The sequence below is a fragment of the Canis lupus genome, chromosome 21 (assembly GCF_048164855.1).
Source record: "Canis lupus baileyi chromosome 21, mCanLup2.hap1, whole genome shotgun sequence".
NCBI classification, from domain to species: Eukaryota; Metazoa; Chordata; class Mammalia; order Carnivora; family Canidae; genus Canis; species Canis lupus.
In genome coordinates this window covers 56,251,916-56,275,047 of record NC_132858.1, presented here as the reverse complement: position 1 = coordinate 56,275,047, position 23,132 = coordinate 56,251,916, and the positions used below count along the sequence as shown (strand labels likewise).

General features: G+C 54.8%; 2 protein-coding genes across 2 annotated transcripts in view; both read left to right on the top strand.

Annotated features, from left to right (window-relative positions):
- LOC140613257 (ATP-binding cassette sub-family A member 13-like) overlaps positions 1 to 20,690 on the top strand; it is a 50,830-nt gene extending 30,140 nt beyond the window's left edge. Inside the window, exons 4-9 of the mRNA XM_072791801.1 lie at positions 7,674 to 7,828; positions 9,641 to 9,669; positions 10,832 to 10,995; positions 13,152 to 13,282; positions 17,102 to 17,289; positions 20,529 to 20,690. Coding sequence (XP_072647902.1) covers positions 7,674 to 7,828; positions 9,641 to 9,669; positions 10,832 to 10,995; positions 13,152 to 13,282; positions 17,102 to 17,289; positions 20,529 to 20,690 — 829 coding nt within the window. The remainder of the gene's footprint in view (positions 1 to 7,673; positions 7,829 to 9,640; positions 9,670 to 10,831; positions 10,996 to 13,151; positions 13,283 to 17,101; positions 17,290 to 20,528) is intronic.
- Positions 20,691 to 21,367: 677 nt separating this feature from the next.
- ABCA13 (ATP binding cassette subfamily A member 13) overlaps positions 21,368 to 23,132 on the top strand; it is a 188,038-nt gene continuing 186,273 nt past the window's right edge. Inside the window, exons 1-2 of the mRNA XM_072791800.1 lie at positions 21,368 to 21,544; positions 21,621 to 21,673. Of these exons, the coding sequence (XP_072647901.1) occupies positions 21,368 to 21,544; positions 21,621 to 21,673 (230 nt within the window). The remainder of the gene's footprint in view (positions 21,545 to 21,620; positions 21,674 to 23,132) is intronic.

The following is a 23,132-nucleotide window of genomic DNA, read 5'->3' as shown; positions in this document are numbered from 1 at the left end:
GGAGGGCTGGGGGCTGGGGGGCTGGGAGGCTGGGGGCTGGGGAGCTGGGAGGCTGGGGGGCTGGGGGCTGGGGAGCTGGGAGGCTGGGGGGCTGGGGAACTGGAGGGCTGGGGAGCTGGGGGGCTGAGGGGCTGGGGAGCTGGGGGCTGGGGAGCTGGGAGGCTGGGGGCAAGGTGGCTGGGCCCTGGCACCTCCCAGGTCCCCCAGGGCAGCTGGTCCACCCCACTCTGATTCAAATCCTGTCATATCGTCATAAACTGGCAAAGGTAAGTACGTGTTCCCCGAGTTCCCTGCGTCGTCCTAGCCACTTAACCTAAGGCAGTGGGGGCGGTCTGTTGCTGGCACCCAGCTGGGACGGGCTGGGACGGGCTGGGGCGGGGCCGGGGACTAGGGCTGCCACTGGGCAGGTGGTGTCGGCAGTGACTTGGCTTCTTGGGCACCTGCTGGTGTCTGACAATTGCTATCTGATGCGGCGATGGGGGCGCCCGCCCCAGGCGGGAACCAGTCGGGGCATCTTCCCCGTGTCTGTTGTTCGCGTGAACTCTTGGTTCAATTAATCGTTAAGTTGTGATCTTTGTTTTTACCGAATTCCTACTGTCCCTTACATATTCTGGATACAAGCCTTTCATCGGAGAATTGTATTGTGAATATTTTCTTCCAGTTCGTGACCTGCCTTTTGAGGAGCAGCAGATTCCTTTCCTGTTTCGTTTTGTCTGGGTTTGGGTTTCTCTGTTGTTCCCCAACAGAAATATTCACCTCCTGGGAGATCGTGGTTTCCTCCCAGAGGAAGGCAGGTTTCCTCCTGCTTCTAGATTTTACAGGTTTAGCTTCTGTTTCGGTGCACGGTCCGTTTTGAGTTGATTTTTGTGTTTGACGTGGGGCGAGCGATGAGCTTCGTGTGCCCCGGGGAGCTCGCCGGTGCTCCACGCGCGGCAAAGCCTGTCCTCTGCCGTCACGCCGCGTTGGTGCCTTTGCGGAGGGTGGGGAGCCCGCTACTCAGAGTACCCTGTAGTCCTTCCTGCTCTCACGTCTCAGCGACCCTGAGACTCGCCAGGGGCAGATAGTCTCAGCTGTAGAGAAAGCCTCAAAATCAGGTGATATAAGAGCTTCATTTTTTTTTTTTTTAAGATTTTATTTATGGGCAGCCCTGGTGGCACAGCGGTTTAGCGCCGCCTGCAGCCCAGGGCGTGATCCTGGGGACCCGGGATGGAGCCTGCTTCTCCCTCTGCCTGTGTCTCTGCCTCTCTCTCTCTCTCTGCATCTCTATGAATAAATAAATAAAATCTTTTAAAAAATAATATTTTATTTATTTATTTGAGAGCAAGCGAGCGCGAGCGGGGGGGGGGGCAGAGGGAGAGGGAGAGGCAGACGCCCGCTTAGCTGGGAGCCGACACGACTCGATCCCAGGACCCCAGGGCCTGGATCCTGACCTGAGCTGAGGGCAGACACCCACTGACTGCAGCACTTACATTTCTCTGGTGGTTACTGATCTTGAACTTTTTTTTCTTTTTTTCTTTTTTAAGTAGACTTCATGCCCAACGAGGAACTTGAGTCGTGATTCTCAGATCGAGGGTCACACGCTCCCCCTACGGAGCCACCCGGGCGCCCCGGTTTAACCATTTTTTAATGTGGACAATCCCCGCTGGTGGCTTTGTAACAGATCCCTTAGGCCACGCCGCCGGGAAATCCAGTTTTACTTCTTGCTTTTCTTGCCTGGACGCCTCTTCTTTCTTGGGAAGTGTCACGTGTTCCTGTTCACACACGTTCTTCATGTTCATCGCCAGGTCGTTGATTTTAGACCTTTTCTAATGTAAAGATTAAAAGCGGGCAGCCTGGGTGGCCCAGCGGTGGTTAGCGCCGCCTTCGGCCCAGGGCGTGACCCCGGGGTCCAGGGATGAGTCCTGTGTCGGGCTCCCTGCGTGGAGCCTGCTTCTCCCTCTGCCTGTGTCTCTGCCTCGCTCTCTCTCTCTGTGTCTCTCCTGAATAAGCAAGTAAAATCTTTTTAAAAAAAATATTAAAAGCTTTGCGTTTCTTCCCGGGTGTAGCTTCACGCCGTCAGAGATCCTGATGGGACGTATTTTCATTTGTACGAAGTTCAAAACACACACTGAATGCTGTGGGCTCTGCTTTGACTCGTGGGTTACTTGCAGGTCAGATGCTTGACCTTTAAACATTGGGACGTTTTCCTTGAGGCCTTTTATTACTAATCCATACGCAATTCCACGGTGGCCAGGGGACGCTCGTGATGAAGGTCTTTTCTAGTTCGTCGAGGCTCCGCTTCTCCTGCAAAATAACAAGAAAGGAATCAAAATCGAAATCTTGATTGTAGATTTTTTTATTTCTTTCAGTTCTATGGTGCTTTGCCACGTTTACTCTGGGGCCGTGCGGTCGGTGCGCACGCGGGACCATTAGGGGTTTGGTGGCGCCGGGCAGTGTCCCCAGCACTTAGGCTGTGCAAGCCCTGCCCTGGGCATCGTCCACGTCTGAAGTCGGCGTCGTGTGGTGTTTGTGCAGACGGAGCTTTCCTCGGCCCAATGTCTCGTACCGTCCTCCTCCGTCCTTCTCCTTTCTGGCTGCCCGTGGCTTCACGCCGACGACCTAGATGGCGCCTGGCCACTTCTGTCTTTCCCGTCCTGACAGTTGCTGTCTAACCTACAGACGGTTTACCCTGAATATATTGGATTCATATACCGGCACGTGCTTTCTGCTTCTATCGTCTCTTGTGTACTCTGGTTTTCCTCTTTATTGCCTTTTTCATGTAAGTGGAGTATTTTTTACTTCACTTTTCTACACGACTGACTTATTAACTCTAGCATCTTGCTGTATTTTTCTTTTCTTTTTTTTTTTAGGATTTTATTTATTTATTTGACAGAGAGAGAGAGCGTGCACACACAAGCAGGGGGAGCAGCAGGTAGATGGAGAGGGAGAAACAGGCTCCCCCCCCCCCCCCTGCCGTGGGGCTCGATCCCAGAACCCCGGGATCACGACCCCAGAGGAAGGCAGGCGCTCAACCAGCTGAGCCACCCAGGCGCCCCTTGCTGTATTTTTCTAACGATTCCTGCCATTTCATGCTTGTGCATGTGTGTCTGCGGGAGTGATTTCTAGGAGCAGAATTACAAGTCAGGAGACCAGTACATGTGTGATTTTGATGGTGTTTCCCAGATGCTCCTTATGGGGGTTGTAGTATTTTGCATTCTGTCTTCCAAGGTGTGAGGATATCTCTCCCACCGTGGTGAGACCGGGAGCGGTCTGCATGGACTTCTACATTTCTGTCAGTCTGATTTCTCATCGTTCCTGATGAGAAATGATCTATCAGTGCGGTTTTATTTGCATTTTTCTCATTATGGGGATGTCGGGCCTATTTTTATATCTCCATGTGCGGTTTATCCTTGTTTTCCGGAGAAATGTTTACTTGTGTCCTTTGTCCATTTTTTTCTCTTGGATTGTTATTTTTATTCTTGATTTCCAGAGGCTCTTTACATACAAAGGGGCTAAACCCTTTGTCATAGAAGTTGTAAATATCTTATGTGAGTTTGTCATTTATTTTTTGACTTTTTTTTAACTTTCATCTTGAAGTGATTATAGACTTTAAAGAGTCGTAAAATAGGACTTTGAGTTCAGCTTCCTCAAATAGTGACATCCTGTTCAACAATATCAAACCTGGGAAATTGACGTTGGTGCCATATTATTGTTAAGTAGACTGTAGGTTTTGTTCTGTTTTCACCTGTTTTAGCTGCACTCCCCCGTGTGTATTGTTAGACAGTTTGATCTCTTGCGTGTAGGTTCATGTAACCATCACCACAATCAATACGCATCTTGTGTTCAATCAATATCTTGTATTGGTTTGATCACAGATAATCTCCAGGCTCTCCCTGTATAGCTGTGAGCACCCCTCCTTCAAGTTCTAGCGTGTTCTCTGCCTCCATACTCTTCGCATTTGGAGCTATAATTATATATGCATTATATCGTGTATACTTTACAGAGTTTAGGTAAATTTACGTAAGGTCACATAAGTTGAATTACATAGACTATAGCTTCAGGAGATTGGTTTGCTGTTTTCTGCTGAGCCTGTGCTCTTAAGTTCCACCCACCGTACTGGGTGCGCCAGCTGTTGGCTCTTATTACTGAAGAGCGTTTCAATTTATGTTTCCATACAAGTTCTTTTTTTTTTTTTAACAGTTATTTTATCGGTAGTTTTTAAACAGCTGAAAATTGCCCTGTGTCCCTGAAGAACGAAGGCCGGTAAGCAGAGATTTCTTGCACCAGCGCCAAAGCCGTCGGGCCATGGGGAGCAGTCTCTTCCCACTGAGTCGTGAAGTGGTTAGAATTTACATGAACTCCGCCGTGTCTCGTGTCCCCAGACGCTGTCTTGCTGTCAGTTGGGACCGTTTCCCTCCCCATCTGACTGTGGACTCACTTCTGGTCTCTCCAGCAGCTCTTTCCCCAGAGAACCCGGGAAACAGTCCAAGACCTCCGAGTTTCAGGGGCGGGGGCCGGGAGGGGATCCCCCTGCAAAGGAGGCGGGGGAGTCCAAGAGGGTGCTGTGGACACGGATTCTGTTTTCCTTGATGACAGCCAGTGTGCGGTGCAGCCTGCGTCCTTTCTGGAAGAGATCTGAACAGAGATCCTTTATACATTTTTTAAAAATTAAATTCAATTAATTAACATGTGCTGTGTTGTTAGTGTCAGAGGCTGAGGTCAGTGATTCACCAGGGCTCACCCCGTCCCGGGCCCCCCTGCGACTCTGTCCCCCCTCTCCTCCCGCGACCTGTTGTTTCCTGTCATTAAGAGCCTCTCATGGTTTGTCTCCGTCTCTGATTTCGTCTTGTTTGATTTTTTCCTCTCTTCCCCTGTGATCCTCTGTCTTGTTTCTCAAATTCCACAGGAGTGAAGCCATGTATGTGTCTTCCTCTGACTTAGCTCACTTGGCGTCGTGCCCTCTAGCTCCAGGCACGTTGCTGCAAGTGGCAAGATTTCATTGTCGGGACGGCTGAGTAATATCCCGTCGTGTGTAGACCCCATCCTCTGTACCAACCGTGTGTCGCGGACCTGTGGGTGCTCTTCAAGGACGCCTCCGGACTGAGAGTGAGGCGGCGGGGAGACCATTCTTGCTTTTCTGTCGGCGGGTGGACTTGCCGCAAGCTCAGACGCTCCTTTACACCCAGGCTACGGCAGGTTTCAAAAGCCACTTCTCCCGGGAAGGTCCCCGTGCGCCAGCAGGGGACAGTCACGGTGGCGACTTACACGTCTTTCCTCTGGAGCCCCCTGGAAAGGGAGCAGTGTGCGAGCCACCCAAGGGTGTTCCTAGAATTATGTTTGCCTTTGGATCTGGTTGCCTTAAGAATTAATCCTAATTCTCTAAGAGCCCACCTAATTGTAAAGTAATAAGGAAAATGAGCGCAGATCGTGATGGAAACAATTACTCCACTGCTTTCTCTTGCTCCCTGGTCCCTGCAGCTCAGGCTAGAAACGTGTCGCGTGTTAGCACTGCCGTTCGCTCTTATTTACAGAGCGCGGGGGGCCGGACTCGGGGCTCAGATCTTACATACGCTCCCCGTGCTGACCCTCACCAACCCTGGTGGGTGGAAAATACTAGGATCCTGTTCCGCTTTATTTTTTTAAAGATTTTGTGCATTTATTTGACAGAGAGAGAGAGAGAACGAGCTGGAGGATGGGCAGAGGGAGAAGCAGACTCCTCGCTGACCAGGGAGCCCGACTCCGGGCTCAATCCCAGGACCCTGAGATCACTCCCTGAGCCAAAGGCAGACACTTCACCGACTGAGCCACCCAGGCTCCCCAGGATCCTGTCTTAAGGAGGATTTTGCAGGGTGCTGGGGTGGCTCAGTCGGTTGAGTGTCTGACTCTATTGCAGCTTAGGTCTTGACCTCAGGGTCGTGAGTTTGAGGCCTGCTTTCCATGCTGGGCGTGGAGCCTACTTAAAAAAATAAGATGAAATAAACAGGATTTTCCGAGGGCGACTCTGAGGCCAGGGGAACGTTCATGGGGAAACTGAAGGGTGGGCCTGAGCACTTTTCGGGCTTCTGGGATCCTCAGACTCTTGGCTGGGAACCTGTTGAGTGTTGCCAGAACCAACCATTGCTTCCTGGTCCTCTGGGAGGGCCGTTTCGTTAGTCGTCTGGGGGCTGAGAAAGAAGCTGGTCAGCTGGCAGTGGCCTCTTGTGAGTCCTGCCCCCCGCCCCCCGCCATTCTGCACCTTGCTGGTCAAACATTCCTTGGTAACAGGCCAAAGGCGGATCTGGACTCAGGAGGATGGAAATTCTCTACACCCCAATCCGACGGCCCCTCTGGGATTTCCCTGGGCACGCTCGCTCTCTCCTGCTTGCTCCCTTTCTCTCCCACCTGCACACACCAGTGAGCACACACACACAACACACACAACACACATCACTATTTAACTCAGGATTTTCTTTTTATTTATTGGTGTTCAATTTGCCAACATACAGCATAACACCCAGTGCTCATCCCCTCAGTGCCCGTCACCCAGTGCCCCCGTCCCCCCGCCCTCCTCCCCTTCTACCCCCCCTAGTTCATTTCCCAGAGTTAGGAGTCTCTCATGTTCTGTCTCCCTTTCTGATATTTCCCACTTATTTTTTCTCCTTTCCCCTTTATGCCCTTTCACTATTTTTTATATTCCCTAAGTGAATGAGACCATATAATGTTTGTCCTTCTCCAATTGACTTATTTCACTCAGCATCATACCCTCCAGTTCCATCCACATCGAAGCAAATGGTGGGTGTTAGTCGTTTCTAATGGCTGAGGAATATCCCACTGTATACAGAGACCACAGCTTCTCTATCCATCATCCTTGATGGACACCGAGGCTCCTTCCACAGTTTGGCTCTTGTGGATGTTGCTGCTATAAACAACCCTGTAACCCGGGACTTTCTATGTATTTTTTCTCCTGCAAACATTTGTCATGCTAGTAATAATTCATAATCTGGTCTTATGGACAATTAAGGTGGTTTTGAAATAATAATTAGAAAAAGAACATACGGGGCGCCCAACTGGCTCAGCCGGTGGAGCAAGCGACTGCTGACCTTGGAGTTGTGAGTTTGAGCCCCACGCTGGGTGCAGACACCTGTTGTCCTGGCGAAGCCGGTCCCAGCTCCTGTTCCGGGGCCCACACAGGGTCCTTCCCGTCCCGAGTCTTCGCACCTGCTCGCTCTGGCCCCCGTCGTCCGTGGCTCACCGTTTCGCTGTCAGATTCCAGCTAGAGAGAACGGGGAGGCGGTCCAGCTCGAGTCCCTCTGGACGCAGCCTTTCTGCCTCCGTCCCGCATCCTCTCCGGGTGTCCCGGCGGCCCCCCTCCCGGCCCCGCGGTGGGTCGTGCGCCTGTGCACCTGCGTCCCGGAGGCCCGCCCCAGCGCCCCTCCCCACCGGGCTGGGCGACACGGGCCCAGGAAACCGAGCGCGTGGCCCGCTCCTGCACAGGTGCAGTGCTCGAGCGTCACGGGCAGTGGATTGAGGACGGCTTTCTGGCTTCCAGTTGGCGGAGATTTTTGTAATTCTCATAAAATGGTCATTTCCCTTGGGGATGGAGGTCACGGAGCCGGCTCCGCAGGGGGTGGGGGGGTTAGCGGAGAGCAAGAACCCTGGCAGCCCCCCGGGAACGTGATCCTGTGCGGAGCGTTATTCATTTTCCTTATTTGAAGTTCCTCCAGATTCGGGGCTACCGCTGGCCGTCGTGAGAAGGTCAACGACCTGGCCTTCCTGGAGGAGATGCAGGACCTTGCCGAGGGGATTTATGAAATCCTGGACAGGGCGAAAATCCTGCGGGAACTGTGGGCAGGAGGATCCAAGGATGCAGGCAAGTTGGTCTCTGCCTGTTGGGCCCCCTCTGGACACGGGCCGAGCCCAGAAGGTCCCTAAAATCCTGTTTACGCCTTAGTTTGCCTTATGGCACCAGGTTGTGTGGTTTGGGTCTGTGCCTGAGGCCCAGCACCCGGGGCTGGTTGTGAGGCCGATTTCTACCAACGTCCTGCCCGGGAAGGCGCCGGCGAGTGGGGTGCGGCCATGAGGGGGTACGGCACACTGGTGTCTCCCTGCAGGTCCCCCCCGCCCCGTGTCTCTCTCTCTTTCCGGGGGAGCTGGGTCGGTCTGTCAGTGTTAGTGATGCTTTAAGGTCCTGGAGGATCAGCTCTGCAGACAGAGCTTCAGGGCCTCGGGGCCTGTTACGTCTGGTCCACGGGACGTGTGCCCGCGTCCTAAGCGCTCCGACTCCAGGTGTCCCCGCGTGCTCCGGCAGCAGAATGGGATGCGGGGCTCCTGGAGCCTGGCTCACCCGTGGGGAGGCGTGGACCGCGACACAGGCCGCACTCGGCCGCCAGGTGCTGTTGCATTTTAGCTCTGAGCTAGATTTGGATTCTGGGGAGACAGTAAACAATGTTTCAGTATAAGCCTGTCTCCAAAATTACGTACTTATGGTGAAAAAGTACATGTCGTTTACCTGAAATTCAAATGTAACCGGCCACCTTGTGATTCCATTTGTGAAATCTGGTGACTCTAAATTCCTGCCTCAGGTGTTCTTTTTATATATATATATTTATCTTCCCATGGATTATATATGAGGGAATGTAATGAAGACGGGCAGGTTTCGCAAATGACCCCAAATGTGTCAGCAAAGGACCAGAATCCCTCCAGACTCAAGTGATGGAAGCCTTGTATTAAGCACTATCACAAGATCATTCTACTTTTATAAAATGTGGTTTTCTTTATTTTTTTAAAGATTTTATTTATTTATTTCAGAGAGAGCGAGCGGGGGTGGGGGGGCAGAGGGAGGAGCAGCAGGACTCGATCCCTGAGCAGGGAGTCCCATGTGGGACTCGATCCCAGGACTGGGGATCATGACCTGAGCGGAAGGCAGATGCTTAACCCACTGAAGCCCCCAAGGGCCCCTAAACTGTGATTCTCAAGTGAGGTTTTCAATATTCTATGAAGCAGAGAACCATTTTTTTAGACTTTACGCCCAGTGTGGAGCCCAACACAGGCCTCGAACGCATGACCCAGAGATCAAGACCTGAGCTGCGATCGGGAGTAAGATGCGCGACCGACTGAGCCACCCGGATGCCCCAAGAACTAATATGTTTTTTGAGATGAACTTTAGTTTCCACTTTGTTTTCAGTGTGTTGCTACTTTGAGCCGTTCCCATGGCGTACGCGCCAAAGAAAACCCACACCTTCACTTGTGACACAGTCGGGTGTGCTTGCCACCGCACGCGCGCTCCCCTGTGTCCCGCTGGTTCCTTCACCTGACGCAACCACCCCACGGGTTGGGGCTCGGTCCTCTGAGCCCCACTGCAGGCTCCAACTGCGAGTAGTGGGTCCCCAGGTACTTTTGTTTGACTTGACTACAAACCTGAGATTCCCACAAACCCCTCCTGGTTGGGAGAGTGGCCCGTAGACCTCCAGCTGCTTTATTGTTTTTTTATAAGATATTATACCGGATACAGAGGGACAGCAGATGAAGCACAGGGACCAGTTCCTTCAGACTTCTTCCTCGGCTTGGGTGTCATCGTGTTTTGGGATGCGTGATAGCTAATTCGATTTTAGAACAAATAGGGGCCCAGCAAATGCTTGCGGATTGCTTATTGAACTAACATCTGAAATCTCTTTTATTGTAGATTCTTCTCACGGCTCCAGTTTGATAGCAGTAAGTATTTCTTATTGAAGATTCTATTTATTTATTCATGAGAGACACAGAGAGAGAAGCAGAGACGCAGGCAGAGGGAGAAGCAGGCTCCATGCAGGGAGCCTGATGTGGGACTCGATCCCGGGACCCCAGGGTCACACCCAGAGCCGAAGGCAGGCGCTCCACCGCTGAGCCCCCCAGGCGTCCCTAGCAGTAAATATTTTAACAAAAGTTTGAAACTTAGTCTCCAGAGACCTAAGAGTTAAGTTCAAAGCACTGGTTTTTACTTTATTTTTCAGTCACTTGTTTTTTTAAGTAATCTACACCCAACGTGGGACTCAAACTCACAACCCTGAGATCAAGAGTCACGCGCTCCACTGACTGGGCCGCAAACACTTCCTCCTAATGAGTTTTTGGCCACATGGTGTGGGAGCCGCACTGGAGGTGGCCCGGCCCACCCTAGGAGATGGGCTGAAAGGCGAGTTCTAATTCTCGCAAGCAGAGGTGCCGCTCTGGGCGGAGGTGTGACCCCTGGGGGAGGTCAGTGGTCCTGGGATGCTCTGGGGGCCCACGCTCAGTTTTGCCATTGCTAACGGCTTGCTTTGCCATTGCTAGCATGTGGTGTGGAAAGCTCAGGCATCTAGAATGTTCCGAAGTGTCCGTTCCACAGGCCGGGCTGTTGGAATATGCGTTTCCTCCCCGTCTTGCCCCGGCATCCCAGCCTCCCTTGCTCCCAAGGCTCATTTTTAAAGCAGCTGCTTTATGGCTTCAGCGACATGGGTTCTACCCCCCTTCAGCACAGCTCTGCCTGGGGAGGGAGCCCTCTGACACCCACCGACTGGAATGCACATTGTTAATTCTTGGCCTCCTTCTCATTTTTAGACTTTTATTTAAAATTTTTAAAAAAATTTATTTATGCATCAGAGAGAGTGAATGAGTGAGAGAGAGAGAGAGCAGGAGTTGGGGAGAGAGAGAGAGAGGGGGAGTCCCATGTGGGGCTCAGTCCCAGGACCCTGAGATCATGACCTGAGCTGAAGGCAGATGCTCAACCACTGAGCCCCCAGGCGCCCCATTATCTACACAGTATTTAACCTCCCAGAGGCTCCTGCGGCCCACCCAGCCCCCCTACTTCAATCATGAACATCATGAGAGGGCAAACTCCTGGTATTTTGTTTCCTAACAGATGGATCTCAATAAGACCGAGGAGGTGATCTTGAGGTTGGAGAAACTCCACCAGCAGCCCCACATCTGGGATTTTCTCCGCCTGCTGCCGAGACTGCAAGCAAACGACGTTTGCGCTGAAGACTACATCCGTGGGGGGGTGCACCTGCTCCATGCGGCCTCGACGTAAGTGCAGGACCTACCAGGGGCACGTGTGTGGGCGGTTTCCTCCACACGTTTTCTTTCTTTTTTAAAAAGATTTTATTTATTTATTCATGAGAGACCCAGAGAGAGAGGCAGAGGCACAGGCAGAGGGAGAAGCAGACTCCATGCAGGGAGCCCGACGTGGGTCTCGATCCCGGGACCCCAGGATTACACCCTGAGCCAAAGGCAGGTGCTAAACTGCTGAGCCACCCGGGCTGCCCTCCTCCTCACGTTTTTATGGGGAAAAACTCTCTCTGGGTAGCTCTCTTGCTTGATACAAGGAAAAGAAGTCTGGGATCACGGCACCCTGAAGTGGCTGGGAGTCTTGCATCTCCATGTCTCGTCCTCTACCTGTGTAGATATTTCACACGAGGGCAGACATGCTGTGCAGACCCCACTCTCCCTGTTTTAAGCAAGTTGACATCATATCATTTTGTACATTCCCGTTGTCTTCAAGTGATTATTTCTATTGTGATTTTTTTTAAGATTTTAATTTTAAATAACCTCTCTGCCCAAGGCGGAGTGTGAACTTATAATGCTGAGGTCAAGAGCCGCATGCTCCCTCAACTGAGCCACCCAGGTGCCCCTTCAAATCATCATTTGTAGTGGTTGCTATTTTACTTTATTTTTAAGGAATATTTTATTTATTTATTTGAGAAAGAGAGAGCGAGCGAGAGAGAGAACACGGCCAGGTGAGGAGGAGGACCAGGGAGAGAGGGAGGGAGAAGCTGACACCCCGCTGAGCAGGGAGCCCGACTCGGGCCTCAATCCCAGGACCCTGAGATCAGGGCCTGAGCCAAAGGCGGACGCTTCCCTGACTAAGCCCCCAGGTGCCCCGAGGATCGGAAAATTCTGAATGTGAACATGACTTTCCAAGCTGCTATGAAGGCATATTTGTCAACGAAGGACAACGGAGCATATTTTGACCGTTGGTTGGTTTGCTTTGTGACTTACACATTGGATCTAGCGGGTGTGCCCTTGGCTGCACTCTCGCTCCCACTGGCTGCGCTGGCCGGGGCCGTGAGCGGGCTCCTTGGAGAGACACGGGATGTGAAATTACGGGATATTGCTGACGGCTATGGTGCCATATCAGCTCCAGCATTAGTTTTACTTCTATATTTTGCTTTGGCGACACGATGTCAAGAAAATCTGCGTGCAGCCAATTACACATCAATTAAAAACACACACACACACACAATTAAACAACTACTATTCTTTAAACAAGAAGAAAATCTGCCTTAGATTCAGGAATAAGTATTTGGGGGACGCCTGGGTGGCTCAGTGGTTGAGCGTCTGCCTTTGGCTCAGGTCGTGACCCCGGGGTCCTGGGATTGAATCCCGCATTGGGCTCCCTGCATGGAGCCTGCTTCTCCCTCTGCCTGGGTCTCCGCCTCTCTCTGTGTGTCTCTCGTGAATAAATAAATAAAATCTTAGAAATAAGTATGTACATGTGGTGCCATGCAAACTGATCATTTGTTAATGGTCTATATTGTTGTCGTGGGGTGCCAAAGGGACCTTGAGAGATTCTCCTTAGGGAGAAGCTACAGGGAAATAACTTGTTTGAAGCATGACTTAGGTCTGGTCGGTCTGCGGTTGCTAAAATGTAGACATGTTCTTACTTCAGCTGAATGGATTTTGTAGTTTACAAGCTTGATCATTTAGAATGATACTTGATGCAATTACTTATAAAATAAAATTTTAAATATTTATTTAAAGAATTACATGAGCACAATATATATATACGGGCACTACCCGAAGCCCCTTGTTCTGAGAAACAGGTTGGCTGCCGCTGATCGTACCCCTGACATCCTCAGAGGTTCAGACGGTGGGGGGTTGGGGTGCTCAGTGTCCAGGAGGACACCGCCAGAGTTTAACCTGCTGTTCTGAGCTGGAAGTGGCCAGGTGTCTGCCCACTTGCTTTTTGGAGGTGGCGGCACCGTGGACCCCAGCCGGCCTGGCCAGCTCCCTGAGTGAGCATTATTCCCTAGGCCAGAGACTTAGGGTCACGTGTAAAGCCACAGCGAATGCTGGTGTGTCAGTGGCCCAGCCACATCCCTCAAAGAGCTGGGACCCGGCTGGGAGGCGCTGCTCCGTGGGCACAACCAGCTCATGTTGCTTTGGTCTTCCTTTGGTTCTAGTTCCTTGGCAACTTTGGAAGATTTAGACTGGCTGCCACTCAATCACACTTTTTCCACGGTTTCTGAAAACGTGCTGAATGTGACCATCTGGATGCTGACATTTCTGCAGGAACATGGAGTGGCCACCACTGGTATGTGTGCCCAAGAGCTCGTGAGAAATTTCAAGCGTTCCCCTGGTTACCTTTACGACAGCCACCGTAGAGCCAAAATGCTCTTCAAAAAAGATGGCTTGATGAACATGTCAAATGTAAAGCGGAATCCACTGTTTTTTTTAATAAAAGAGAGAAACAGACTGAAAATTTGGAATTCAAACCTGAATTTGATTTTCTACCATTACTGAAATTCTGTGGCTGTTGCCAATTAATGGGTCATTATTATTTTTTTTATAAATTTATTTTTTATTGGTGTTCAATTTGCCAACATATAGAATAACACCCAGTGCTCATCCCATCAAGTGCCCCACTCAGTGCCCGTCACCCAGGCACCCCCACCCCTAGTTCGTTTCCCAGGTTAGGAGTCTCTCATGTTCTGTCTCCCTTTCTGATATTTCCCACTCATTTTTTCTTCTTTCCCCTTTATTCCCTTTCACTATTTTTTTATATTCCCCCAATGAATGAGACTAATTAATGGGTTATTTTTAATAAAAAATGATTGATTTTAAAATTCTTTTCTTTGGTCCCCCTCCAAGATTAAACCTGTCATTGGTTCTGCGATTGGAATCTTTCCTCTCTCCTCTGATCCTATTTGGGAAAAAATATTTGAAAAATAGTAAGGCTGGTGAAAAGAGGCCAGCGAGTGTGGATTTGGAAGGTCTGCTAACTAAATGGATGAGCCCCTTCCACAAGGAAGGCAATGGAATTACCCAGCTCTCTCTCTCTCTCTCTCTCTCTCTCTATATATATATATATATATATTTAAGTCTTATTTATTTAAATAATCTCTATACCCAACATGGGGCTTGAACTCATGACCTCGAGGTCAAGAGTCGCATGCTCTACCTACTGAGCCAGTCAGGCACCTCTAAAATTGTATGTTTAAAGTGTACAATGTGATGGTTGTGCAGTTGTTACCACACTGCAGTTAATGAGAGTTTGGTGAGAACATGTAGGATCCCTTAGCAAATTTCACGTGTCCAATACACTGTTATTGACTGTCGTCACCATGCTGTACAGCAGATCTCCAGAACTTAATCATCTTATAACTAAAACTTTGTACCTTTGACCAGTATCTCCCCACTTCTTACCTCCCAGCCTCCCGTAGCTACTATTCTACTCTCTGTTCAGGGCATTATTTCTTGAATTGCCAACTGGACCTGAGTATTCTACTTTTAATTCTTTCTTTTCCTCTATTTCTGTCTCTTTCTGTAAGGGGAACTCAGGGAGCAAACTGTGGAGTTAGAATTCATACATTCATCTATCCATCATCCATCCACATATTCATCCATCCATCCACCTACCCACCCATCTCTCCACACATCCATCCACTCATCCATCTCTTCACCTAACCACCATCCACACATCCATCCATTCATCTAGATACTCATCAACCCAACTACCCATCCACCCACCCACCCACCCATACACCCATCTATCCATCCACCCACCCACCCATCCACCCATCCATCTATCCACCCACCCACCTGTCCACCCATTCATTCATCCGTCCACCTACCCATCTATCCACACATCCATTCATCTATCTCAACATCCATCCATTCACCTGCCCACGCTTCTATACATCCATCCACTCACCTATCCATCCATCCACCCACTCACCCATCTATCTATACATAAATCTATCCACCCATTCATACATCCACATATCCATTCATTTATCTGTCCAATACTCACCCATCCACACATCTGTCCATTCATCTGTCCACACACCCACCATCTGTCCATAATCCATCCATTCATCTATCTATTCACCCACTCATCCATCCACACATCCATCCACCGGTCCACCCATTCATTCATTTATCCACCCATCCACCCACTCACTCATCCATCCATTTAACTCACTCAGTAAACACTTATTGAGTACTTTCTATGAAACAAACATTGTCCCATGAGTGGGAATAAAGAGCAGAATAACACATGGTTCTTGCTCTGAGGGAAGTCTTGTTTAGTACAGGAGAGAAATATGTCAATAAAGAAAAAACAAAGCCTGGAGAGGAGGAACCTAGCATCTTTCTCAGGAGAAGCGTGAGGAGAAGTTTTAAAGGAGGAGTTCTAGTTCATCAAAGACTCAAGGGAGCCGTGCCAGGAAAACCTGTGTGCGAAGCTCCCGGCCTTGGCGAGGGCCCCACGTATTTTATCCCCATTGTGGCTGGAGCAGTGGGTGAGATCCTGGGCCAGATCACAGAAGGACTCAGGGGCAGCAGTTAAACCCGCATTTTGGACAGACCTTCCTAGTGCAGATGTAGGGCTGGCCTGGGGGCTGGCGCCTGGGGCCAGGAGCCCAGGATCAGATTCTCTCTGCCCGCCCCCAACTCTCTAAGTCTGTCTCCTGAACCATGCAGTACAGTGGTTACACAGAGATTTCTAACCCTTTTAGATTTTTCTGGCTCCTTGGAACAACCTGATGGGACACCCGCCATCACCCCAATCCCATCCAGGTTCTTCCCGTGGCTGCGGACTCAGCGTAGAGAGGGGCCTCCTTGGGCAGGAGAGTTGATCTGCGCCTCTGCAAGAGGGAAGACTGGTCTTTAACGTCTAATTTACTTCTCCTGCAGTGGGTCCAGCGGGAAGCACGAGTCCTTAACCCTCAGAACAAAACCCAGGAGATGGAGGTGACGACACACTAAATACCTCATTGCCACCTCCCTGGTGACCTCGGTTGTAACAAACTCATCAAACTGATTTTCTGTCAATTGCCAGGGAGTCCGAGCTGAGGCACACGATTGCAGAGCACCTCGGGGTGAAGAAAAATTGTCCTCATTCCTCTTGTCCCAAGAAAAATCCCTTTGCCTCACGTGCAGATCGAGATGTTCTTCACTGTTCTGTTCTTGAAACTGAAACTGTTCTTCAGTGAAACTGTTAATTCCCACCATCTGAGCTGCCATTCAGCACTGGGTGTCCGAGCCCTGCTGTCCCCCCTTTCTGGAATGATTTTATAGTTCATACCTCTCGGTCACCGCTGTCTCTTTTTCCTCTCCTTTCTAGAATTCTGTAATTCCAGCCCATCCTGAGCGCAGGAGAGATCAGTGGTTACAGTGCAGGGTCGGGATCAGATCTGGGTTTGGGTCAAGACTGCAGCTCAAGTGTGACACATGGTGATTCCTTTTCCCCCAAAGAGGACGATCACTGCACCTACCTATGTGTTGTGGGCAGGACCTGGTGAGGGAAATGCTGGCCTCGGGGGTGCCACCTCTTGGACACACAGCCAATGCCACGTTTAAAAATCTCAGAACCTGACCTTGCCCCCTTTATGTAAAGACAACAGACAGAGAGCGAGGAGTCGTGGATTTTGGGGCTTCCCGGTCGGCCTGCAGCATTAGTGTAAAAGGGTCCCAAGAGGTGACGCCGGTGAGAAAGGTTTCGGGGTCCTTTAGGTGCTTGTGGGTCACGATCCTAAACAGTGTCGCGGCTGGGATGTCGCGGAGGGCTCACCGCGGAAGGTGGAGGCTTTCACGTTGGCGACGTGCTCCCAGAAGTGATGTCGAACCTCCGGAGGGGCGACCTCGGAGTTACAGTGATGTGAGCTTCAGAGTCCTCGAGCTATGCTCTCGTGTTCCTCCTGGAGACCGGGGTCGCCACGACCGGGAGGTGGCCGTCCTGCCGCGCCGCGGCCCCCGGCGTAGCTTCTGTTTGCTTCTCCAACCTGATGGCCTGGAGGGCGTCACTCGCTTCTCTTGTAGACCTGAGCGAGGCGTCACTTTCTGAATGGCTCCGACGCGCCGTGCCGTGGCCACGTCCTCTGATGGGTACAAATCGTTGGTTGCCTTGCAGAGGCCGGAGACAGCCCGTCCCTGCAGAAGCTGCTGTGGGGTCCGCGGATGGCCCAGGCTGACCTGAAGCCCCGATTTGGTTTTGATGAAGCACACGCAGAACAAATCCTGAATTACTCAGCCGAGCTGCAGGAGGTAGGCACGCGTGATGCTTCCCGCGCCGTGGGCTGCTCCCCCGGGGGCGCCTGGGTGGGAGAAGCAGCAGGACGTGGAGCCCCGTGAGCGCGGGGCTGCCTGGCCGCTGCGGGCCCTGCTGCTTTGGCCTCGAGGAGCCCCCCCTTCCCTCGTTGCCCCGGCCCCGAAGGCAGGGCGCCGGGAGCAGGGGCACGAGCCGTAGTGGTTCTCGCTCTCAGGCCAGCAGTGGGGTGGCAGCGGCGATGGGGGCCGCGGGCAGGAGCCTCCTTTCCAAACCGCATCAAATAAAGGGGTTGGACGTGCGACCCTGGAGCCCCGCTCGCCACTGCTACTCCTGGCGCCTGCGCGTCCCTTTGTCACTTCTGCGTGTTGCCTGGCACTTCCCCTCGGGGTGGAGCAGGACGCGGGAGGCGCACGCCTGTCGCCGTGGGCTGCGTGGATGGCCTGGGGCAGGGCCCCGTGGTTGCCGGTGAGGGGCCGGGGGCTCCGTGAGACCACCACCTCCTGCTAGCATCTGGGTCTGGACTTGGCGCGCCTCCTGGGGCCACTCGTCGCACTTCCCCAGCGGCTGGGTCACCTCCGGGTTACCTGTGTGTAGTGGGCTGGGGGCCGCCGCTCACGGCTGTGCGGCCGAGCGTCTGGAACATTCTTTCACCGGGCGGGCTCGGCGTGGCCAGTCCGCGGTCTCCTGTTCTCATCCCACACCCGGCCCAATGCCATCCACCCCTGACGTCCCGTGGGACTGGCCGTTGCGTCCTGGCATCTGTCACGGGCGCCGCAGTGTCTACCAATTGGAAGCTCAGGGGGCAGATGGGACCCTATTTTCTCCAGACTCAGCACCCTGCTTTCTTATTAATTTAGAACAGAGTTTGAGTCAAACTGTATAGAACTTTACCGAAAAGGGTAAGGATTGGGCGCCTGAGTGGCTCAGTCGGTCATTGTGGTCCCGGGTCCTGGGATCGAGTCTCGTGCCGCGCTCCCTGCTCAGCGAGGACCCTGCTTCTCCCTCCCTCCGCCCTCCGCTCGGCTACTGCTCTCTCTCTTGCACTCTCTTCCAAATAAATAAACAATATCTTTTTTAAAAAAGATATTATTTATTTATTCATGAGAGACTTAGAGAGAAAGAGAGGCAGAGACACAGGCAGAGGGAGAAGCAGGCTCCCTGCAGGGGACATGGGACTCAACCCCAGGTCCCCAGGATCACGCCCTGGGCCAAAGGCGGTGCTAAACCGCTGAACTACATGGGCTGCCGAAATAAATAAAATCTTAAAAAAAAAAAAAAATCGAACGGCAAGGTTTTGAGATTACAATCACAAGGGAAGTGATCGGGGGTCCCCGGGCACATGTCCCAGGTGCGCAGCTCCCTTGGCTGCTAGAACACGTCCCTCTTGCATGGTGGCCCCGCACAACACACGTTTACTGCGCGGCTCCGGCAGTCCGAAGGCCCAGGGGGGTCCCAGGGCTACGACCGGGGTGTCTGCGTTCCTCCTAGAGGCAGAGAAACTGCGTGTACAAGTTCATTTACAGAAATAAAGGAGATTTGGGTTCAAAATGTCAGGCTGAGGACGCCCAGGGGGCTCAGGGGTGAGCGCCTGCCTTCGGCCCAGGGCGTGACCCCGGGTCCCGGGATCGAGTCCCCGCAGGGAGCCTGCTTCTCCCTCTGCCTGTGTCTCTGCCTCTCTCTGCGTCTCATGAATAAATAAATAAAATCCTTAATAAAACCCAAAATGTCGACCTGCTTCTGACCTAGAAATCCAGTGTGACTCGTGCTGTGACTCGTCCCTCTTGGGTAATTTGGAGAGAGAATGTTTGTTTCTGGCAAAGCAGCTTTGTTGCTCCAAGTGCCAGCTGAACGGGGCTGCTCTGGTGCTCACTTTTGCTTGGAGGGTGACAACGAGCAGCGTTTGACTCGTCCCGGGTCCCGGGCCTGGGGAAGCTGTGCTGTGCGCTTATAGACGATCCCGAAAAACCTAATTCTGGAAGGCTTCCTGCCCACTGACCGGACGGGTGACCCTTCGTCGGCCCGTTACTTCCTCCGTGGAGCGGGGACCAGAGCGGCTCCTTGGCCAAGGCTGTGGTGTTGTTCCCGGGAGGGAACACTCTGGAAGAAACGGCCAGTGAATGTGATTCCTGCTGTTGGTAGATCCCCACAAGGGGGCCTGGGAGCGGATCGTGCGTTCCGTCCTGTCCTGACCCCCCAGAGGGTCACCCCGGGGGCTGTCCGCCCTGCAGGTCCGGGCACGGGCACCTGCTGCACGCGGTCAGCTGGCCCAGGTCTGCAGCAGGTGCCGTCCCGCCGCGAGCCACCCGCGGGTCCACACCCGCCTCGTGCCTCCCCGTCTCTCCGACTGCGATTCGGCTGATGTGCAGCGTCCGACTTCATTCTGGCGAAGCGGCCCATGAGCTGCGGGCGTCTGCTGTGGTTCTGCGCCCCCGGCCACCGGAGCTTGCCTCGCTCACTGAAGCCCTAAGCCCACAGCTCGATTCCCTTCCCAACGTTTTTTCCTGTTTCGTGGTGAGTCCCTTGCAGGGACGAGCCCCGGGGGCCCCACGTCCCCCCCATCAAGCGCCTGTGTCCCGAGTGCATCCACCGGCCTTGGCACAAAGGTCACCAGGAAGCGTGTCTTCCTCCGAGGCGCACACGGGTCGTGACAAGAGCCAGACTTGGGCTGTGGCGTGTGGGGTCCCCGGGGGCTGCCTGGACGCCCCCGGTGCTTGGGTGCAGGGGTGGGCCTGGGGCACGTGGGGGGCGCGTGTCATCACCGCGAAACCAGAGCTCGCCGACGTGTTCATGCCGTCCCCAAGGTGTCCGATTTCAGGGTCCGCGTCGCTGGTTTAGTGACGTTTGTGATGACGGCCTTCCCTCTCCGTTTTTAAAAGAGATTTTATTTATTTATTTTAGAGAGAGAGAGAGAGAGAGAGCGCGAGTGAGAGAGCCTGGGGGGAAGGGGCCGGGGCTCGATCTCACGCCCCGGGGGTCATGACCTGGGCCGAAACCGAGTGGGACGCGCAGCCGTCTGGGCCCCCCGGCGCCCTGCTCCTGACGGTGGCCGCGGGCGGAGGACGGGAGCCAGCAGCCCCGTGAAGCTGCGCGCGTCCTTCGATGCCGTTTTTAACCCTTAACTCCTGGGTAGGAATCGAATCGTACGGCGAGTAGCAGGCGCTTCACTGGCCGCATCTCCAGAACGGGCCGCCGTCCGGCCGTCATCGCGGGGCCCGTCGCGGCCTCCCCGGCACAGGCTCTGGGCGGCAGCGCGCGGCCGCAGCGCTAACCTTGTCCCTTCTGCTCGCAGGTGCTGGGGCGCTGGCGGCAGGTGCCGGCGGGGGTCCCCCGCGGCCTGGAGGCCCTCGGCCGTCGGCAGGGGGCGGGCGCTCTGCACGCCGTGCCCCTCGTCCTCGGCGACAGCGTGGCAGCAGCTGGCCCCGGCGGCAACCACTCGGCTCCCAACACGTAAGGCGTCTTTCCCTGCTCGGGCGGGCCGGGCCGGGCCGGGCCGGTGAGGGCGGCGTCACGGAGGCCGGAGGGTTTGCAGCCAGCAGCCGGGAAGCTGCAGCGGGGGCGTCCTGCGCCGTCGGCGGCCCCGCGTGTGTGTGGAGGAGGGACGTCCCGGGTGGCTGGGGACGTGTCAGACGAGCAGAACCAAGGTCCCACGGCCCAGGGACGGGGAGCCCGGGGCACTCTGGCTCTTGGCTCCTCCTCCAGGATCGGGATGTTAGAGAGGGTCCTGCTCCGAGGAGCAGGTGGGGTCGCCCCAGCCACCTCTGCCCACGTGCAGGTGGGAAGGAGGGGGGCCCACCCGTCCCCACGAGCCTGCCCACTGCTGGCTCCGTGCAGGACCCCAGAGGCCCTGTGCCCTCCGCTCTAAGGAAGGAAGGATCTGCCGGGCGTAGGGCAGGCAGGAGACCCCGGGCTGAGGACGCCCCGCGCTTAGTGGCGGCTCCCCGTTCCCTCACGCCTCCCGCGGCACCCACGACTCTGTCCTCATCTCGCCTGAGCCCGCCCCGCCGCCTCCTCCCCTTAGCAGTTGCCTCCTGGGACACCCCGCCGCACCGCCCTCCTGGGTCGTGTCGTCCCGTGTTTGTGCAGACGGCTGTCTCCTGGGTGGACGCGAGCCCCGCTGCAGCAGGGGTCATGGGGGCGGCCGTGGTGCGGTCCCAGCTCCGTCCTCCGGGCCGACACCTGCCCCGGCCGCTGGACTCGTGTCCCCTCCTGGCATCGCCCGGCGCGTCCTTCCTAGCGCTCGGTGTCATTGTAGACGGCAGCTGCCCAACCCCCAGCACCTCGCTTGCCCGGGCTCCTCCGGTCCGGGTAGGACCCCCTGTCCCTGGTGGGAAGCTGCTGGCTCAGGCTCCTGCTCCCACCCGTTGGCGCCCACTGCTCACAGCTTGTCTCTCACATCACAGCTTCCAACCGGAAGACTGAACAAGTCTCCCTTTGGTACCAAGGACGCAGGTCATTAGAGGCGGGTGTGCAGCTGGTGGCACCTGTTCCTGCCTGGACCTCCTGCACCAGGATGATGAGATGCGGTAGAGGGGGGTTGGTGGGCACGGGCAGGGGGGCCAGGCGGGGCCAGGTGGGGCCAGGAGGGGTGGTCAGGTGGGTCCAGGTGGGGTCAGGCAGGGTCAGATGGGGGACAGGTAGGGTCCGGGAGGGTGAGGTCGGGTCAGGTGGGGCCAAGTGGGATCAGGTGGGATCAGGTGGGGTCAGGTGATGGTCAAGTGGGGCCAGGCGGGGGTCAGGTGGGGGGCCTCTTGGGGTCAGGTGGGTTCAGATGGGGTCTGGTGGGGTTTGGCAGGGGTCAGGTGGGGGCCAGATGGGGTCAGGTGGGGGCCAGGTGTGGTCAGGCAGTGGTTGGGTGGGATGTGGGCAGGTCAGGCAGGGCCAGGCAGGGTCTGGTGAGGTCTGGTGGGGGCCAGGTGGGGTCAGGTGGGGTCCAGGCAGGGTCCAGGCGGGGCCAGGCAGGGTAGGCAGGAGGAGTCAGGCAAGGTCAGGTGGGGGCCAAGTGGGGTAAGGCAGGGCCAGTGGGGGTCAGGCAGTGGTTGGGTGGGGCCTGGGGAGGGTAAGTGGGGTCTGATGGGGTCAGGTGGGGGTCGGGTGGGGTGGGGGTGTGGTCCAGACAGGGTCCAGGTGGGGTCAGGCAGTGGTTGGATGGGGTGTGAGGGGCATCAGGCAGGGGTCAGGTGAGGGCCAAGTGGGGCGAGGTGGGGCCAGGCAGTGGTCAGGTGGGGCAGGGGGAGTCAGGCAGGGTCAGGTGGGGGCAGGTGAGGGCCAAGCCGTGTCAAGCAGGGCCAGGCAAGGCCAGGAAGTGGTCGGGTGGGTGGGGGAGTCAGGCGGGGCAAGGTGGGGTCAGGTGAGAACCAAGTGGGGTCAGGTGGGGCCAGGCAGGGCTAGGCAGGGTCAGGCGGGGGCCAAGTGGGGTCAGGCAGGGCCAGGTGGGGTCAGGTGAGAACCAAGTGGGGTCAGTTGGGGACAGGCAGGGCCAAGTAGGGTCAGGTGGGGCCAGGCGGGGCCAGGTGGGGTCACATGGGGTCAGGTGAGGGCCCAGTGGGGTCAGGCAGGGTCAGGTGGGGCCAGGCAGTGGTTGGGTGGGTGGGGGGAATCAGGCAGGGCCAGTCTGGGCCAGGTGGGGTCAGGTGAGGGCCAAGCAGGTCAGGCAGGGTCAGACAGGGTCATTGGGGTCAGGCGGGGCCAGGCAGAGTCAGGTGAAGGGTAGGGGTTCAGGTGGGGCCAGGTGGGGTTGCGCGGGGCCAGGCTGGGCCAGGCAGTGGTCTGGTGGTGTAGGGGGAGTCAGGCAGGGCCAGGTGGGGTCAGGCAGTGGTCAGGTGGGGTGGGAGTGGGGTCCAGGCAGGGTTCAGGCGGGGTCAGGTGAGGGCCAGGCGGGGCCCGTGGGGCCAGG